The following is a 4,379-nucleotide window of genomic DNA, read 5'->3' as shown; positions in this document are numbered from 1 at the left end:
CAGTGCAGCAAGGGGCTCTCTGTGGTAGCCCTGCCATGGCCTCAACTTCCCTACATCCCTTAAATTAACTATAGCTGGAGCAGTCACAAGCCTTAAATCGTTTCCTTGTCTGTAATATGACCTCTTACCTTCCTCTGATCCCACCAATTACAAGTGCTTGTTTTTGCTGTGGATGTCCACTCATGTGTCTAATTAGTGGATTCTTTCTGTCAAAGACACTAGCAGCCTCAACAGTGAGCCCTGTTTTAAGTAGTTTGCATTTGTCCACAGCATTGGTGCTTTCATTTACTCCTGCTCTTAATTAAGAGCATCTGGGTGTCTGCAGAGGGAGGTCTCATGATCTCTCCATGGCTCTAATTAAAATGGCCTGGATGTCCATGACATTGGTGCCTGTCAAGCCTGTCACCAGGAGGTGATGCCCACCTTGGAACTGGCTGAAGAACGTGTAGGAGTCATTGTTCCTGAGAAAGGCCTCCACATCCAGGCCCTCCTGAAGTGCCTCAGCCACCAGCCCTGGGCTGCAGAAGGCTCCTGCTGCCTCCGTTGGCCCATCCTGCCCATCTGTTCCCCCGCTGAGGAAGAGGATCTCACACCTCCCTTGGGGGCTGCTGGCTCCTGTGGCCTGGGCCCTGTGCAGCCCCAGCCCCACACGCAGGGCCAGCTCCTGGTTTCTCCCTCCTTTGCCCGTTCCTTGGAGCTGGACCGTGGTTTCTCCACCAGCCAGGATGCAGACTGGTCTGTCGGGCCCTAGTCCTTGCAGGGCCTGTAGAAACTCCTCCAGGTGCAAGCCTGGGATCTGCAGCTCTGCTGCCAGCTGCAGGAGATTGCCCCTCAGCTCGTCCCCCAGGGGCCCTTCTGCGAGGCTGCTGAAGCCCAGGCAGAGCAGCTGGATCAGCTGGCAGTACAGGGTGGCAACACGGCCCACTTCCCCCTGCACTGCTGCGCTCAGCACCAGGGCTGCATAGCCCAGGCCCTCAGCCTGGCGCCTGGCCTCCTCCAAAGCCAGCCTGTTGGAGCCAAGGATGATGTTGGAAACGTGGGAGTAGTTTTCTGGAGCAGTGGGTTTGGTGGGAGAGCTGGAGAGGACCATTTCCACTGACTTGGGCAGGCTGTGCAGCAGGTTGTACTTGGTGAGTATCTGAAGGCAGTCTTGGACACTGTGGGAGCTGGGAGCAGTGGGCCCACTTGCTATGATGTCCAGGGGGTCACCTATCACATCAGACAGGATGAGACTCACCACCTATGGAAAGAAATGCCCACAGATTATTGCAGGAGGCAAAGATTGGTGACCACAAAAGAGCCCTGGCATAAGCACTGCTCTGAGTGCCACCCCCACATCAAAGCAGATGGAAACAGGGTAGGTCACCCATTTTCAATTTATGGACCTGTGAGTGTCACCTTGCCCTTCTCAAACCCACAGATTTACAGTCCCCTTTGAAGCTGGACTGTCATGCTGGAAGATGTAACCTGTGACACTGCACTTGTCAGGCCCAACCTAGTGTGGGTTCAGCAATGGGACACGCTGAGAACAGCTCCCAGAGGAGCCAAGGGTCAGGGCCAGCCTTGAAAGCACTGTGCTGAAGCACCAACACCTGGAAGTGCCTGCTGGCTGTGGGCTAGGGTCTGCAGAGTGGCGTGATGGGATGGCTGATGTTTCCCAAGTCTGAATTCCCACTCTCCCAGCTCTGTCTCCCTGAGAATTTTGGTCCAAAGTGAAATCTCAGCCAGAGAGCCCCAAAACAGTGTGCAAAGCTGTTCACTCAGTCTGGACAAAAACCTGGCAAGTTGATTAAACCTGTGTTTTGAGGGCAGATGGGTGCTCTCTGGGCAAACAGGAGCTTTCCCTTGGTTACCCGTGCAGGATGTGCCAGCTGGGCCAGCCCTCCACCCTTCAGCACGGACAGAGTCTTCCGGACAATGTTCAGCTCCTGTATGGCAGCTCCTCGGGAAGCCAACAGCTTTGTGAGCTTCTCCTTCTCCTCGAGGAGGATGGGAGGGATGGGAGCAGGCAGTAGGGCTGATCCACCCCCTAGGATGCAGAAGAGATGGCAAGGACATCAGGATAGCAGGAGAAGGAGGACAAAGGATGTAAGATGCAAGGCTTTAGCCTTTTCTCTTCCCTCACAGGTGTCTGGAGGGAAGGCAGGGGTGATTTGGGACCTAAGCTAACATCTCTGGAGAATTCAGTGCTCTTCAACAATGGGTTTGAATCACTGCTGTGCTGCACTCTCTGCAGTCAGCTACACTTCACCCAGGCAGTGTGAGCCTGGCTGGATGGGGGCACCACAAGCCTGCAGTGTGGTGGGGATGACAGAAGAGGGACAGCAGCCACCCTCACCTCTGCACTGGGCTGCAGCTGGCTCCTCACACTGATATTCAGGGGTTACCTGGCTGGGTGAGCAGAGAGCATGGCCTCCATGGCTCACACAGCAGCCAATGCTGTGCACATGGGGACACTGCCTGCTCTGGTGGCTCCATTTATTCAGGACAGTGCGCAAAAACACTGGCTAGGGATACAGCAAGATTGGAAACTGCTGAACTGCACTCATCTAGGTCTGGGAGGAAAGAAAAGGGGGGACAGTAATGCAAAGGACAAAGCACACTCTGAGTCCAGGGTGATAGCTTCACTTCTGGGAATTCTAGAAATGACAAGCAGGCATTGGAAACTTGGAAAAGAAGGCAAGGTTCTAATGGAAAAGTGGAATGGATTGAAAATACAGAGGAGAAAAGAGCAAGGTCTGTGCACAGAGTGAACGTGCACAGAAGTACAGCTGAATGCTACTGTCAAAATGCAAAGCCTGCTCAGAGGTTTGAGACAAATCAGCATCAATAAAACATGATGAGCAAGAAAAACAAATGCAAATGCCTGTGTTTCAGTCAATAGCCAGGGATCTAGCTGAGAGGCAGGAGCAGTTGGGGACCGGCTGCTGTGTGGGAGTGCACATGCATAGGGAGTCACAGCCACGGGGAGATCCTGTACAGGCTCCCTGAAGAGCTGAGGAGTCTCTTGGAGATCCCTGGAGCCAAAAGACAGGAGGAAGCCCAGGGGAATCCCCAGAAAGCACAGCTAGCTTCCAGTCACTTGGGTGTTTGCCTAATGGCACTGCTCTCTCTGTACTGGATCAGGCTTCAGCATCCACAGAGGAATAAACACTGAGCAGAGGAGAACAAGGCCGTTCTGCAGAGCTGCTCCCAGCCCCTGCATGCTTCTGCCCTGTGGCACCCACTGAGCTCAGGATGAGGTGATGTCACTGCATCCTTCTGATGCATCTTCTTACACAGCCCTGGGTCTGGGGACAGCCTGGGGGCCACCAGCCAGGCCCTGGGGGTGTGCAGGGCTGCCCCTGCAAGGCATGCAGCTTACTGTGTGGTACCTGGAGGCCTCATTTCCACTAGCTGGGAAGGAGCCAAGCCCTGGGAAAGGTCAGTCCCAGATCTCAGCTTTCAGACTCACGCTCCTGCACAAAGGCTGAGCATGCAAATCTACCAAGTGCTTGCTTCTCCAAGTCTGCGTCCCCAAAGGTAAGGAGGGGGCAGGAAGAAAGTGTCTCCTTGTCAAGAGGTGGGAGCAGCTGCCAGGCTGTGCCCAGAGGTGCCACTTCACTGTGGTGGCACAGCTGCAGGACCCAGCCTGTGCAGCTCAGCCTCTTTCCAGTGCTGGGAGGCAGCAGCAGTGTCCACTGCAGCAGCAGGAAGCCCTGTGCTCTCCCTTGCTGCATGCCTGGAGAAAGGATGGCAGAAGGGAGAGGAAAAAATCAGAGGTGCAAGTATCTGTGCTGAAGGGGCTGGCACAGCACAGCACTCCCTTGCTGCAGGGTCAGGGGTGGGCAGGCAGCTGGGGGCCCTCAGCAGATGCCATTCCCTGGGATCCCCACACTACCTGAGATGAGCACAAGGAGCAGGTCATCTGCAGTCAGACCCTCAGCCAGCTCCTGGATGGCAACTGCTCCCTTCAGAGCCTCTGCATCTGGGAGGTTGTTCTTGGCACCTTCAATGACCTTGATCCTGCTGTGTGGCTTCAGCAGCATCTCCCTGGTGAGGTAAGAGAGGCAATTACACCACAGATCTGTGCACCCACACAGGCAGCCGGGCTGTCACCTGCAGCTCCCTGGTGTACCAGTGGCATACAGTGAGTGACCAGGACAGGCACATGGCCTTTGCTGAGTGTCTCTTCCCCACAGCCAAGGAGGCAGCACACCCAGCACAAGAGGTGGGCTGCATCACTGGTGTCACTGGGATGTGATGGTGGTTGAAGATGAGAACAGTGGGGTGGATGGGGTGGGCAGCAAAGTATGGGCAGCTCAAAAGGACTTAAGGAGTTCACAGCAACATCCCACAGACAAAAATCTGGCAGCCTACACCCTTCCTCCCTGCTCCCC

General features: G+C 55.2%; 1 protein-coding gene across 1 annotated transcript in view; it reads right to left on the bottom strand.

Moving 5' to 3' along the window:
• Positions 1-304: 304 nt before the first annotated feature.
• The window catches only part of GLYCTK (glycerate kinase), a 4,484-nt gene continuing 409 nt past the window's right edge, over positions 305-4,379 (bottom strand). The window contains exons 2-4 of the mRNA XM_005422428.2: positions 3,881-4,091; positions 1,854-2,029; positions 305-1,240 (exon numbers count right to left, since the gene is read on the bottom strand). Coding sequence (XP_005422485.1) covers positions 335-1,240; positions 1,854-2,029; positions 3,881-4,091 — 1,293 coding nt within the window. The 3' untranslated portion in view covers positions 305-334. The remainder of the gene's footprint in view (positions 1,241-1,853; positions 2,030-3,880; positions 4,092-4,379) is intronic.

The sequence above is a fragment of the Geospiza fortis genome, unplaced genomic scaffold, assembly GCF_000277835.1.
Source record: "Geospiza fortis unplaced genomic scaffold, GeoFor_1.0 scaffold78, whole genome shotgun sequence".
Taxonomy (NCBI): domain Eukaryota; kingdom Metazoa; phylum Chordata; class Aves; order Passeriformes; family Thraupidae; genus Geospiza; species Geospiza fortis.
This window is presented reverse-complemented; position numbering and strand designations above follow the sequence as displayed.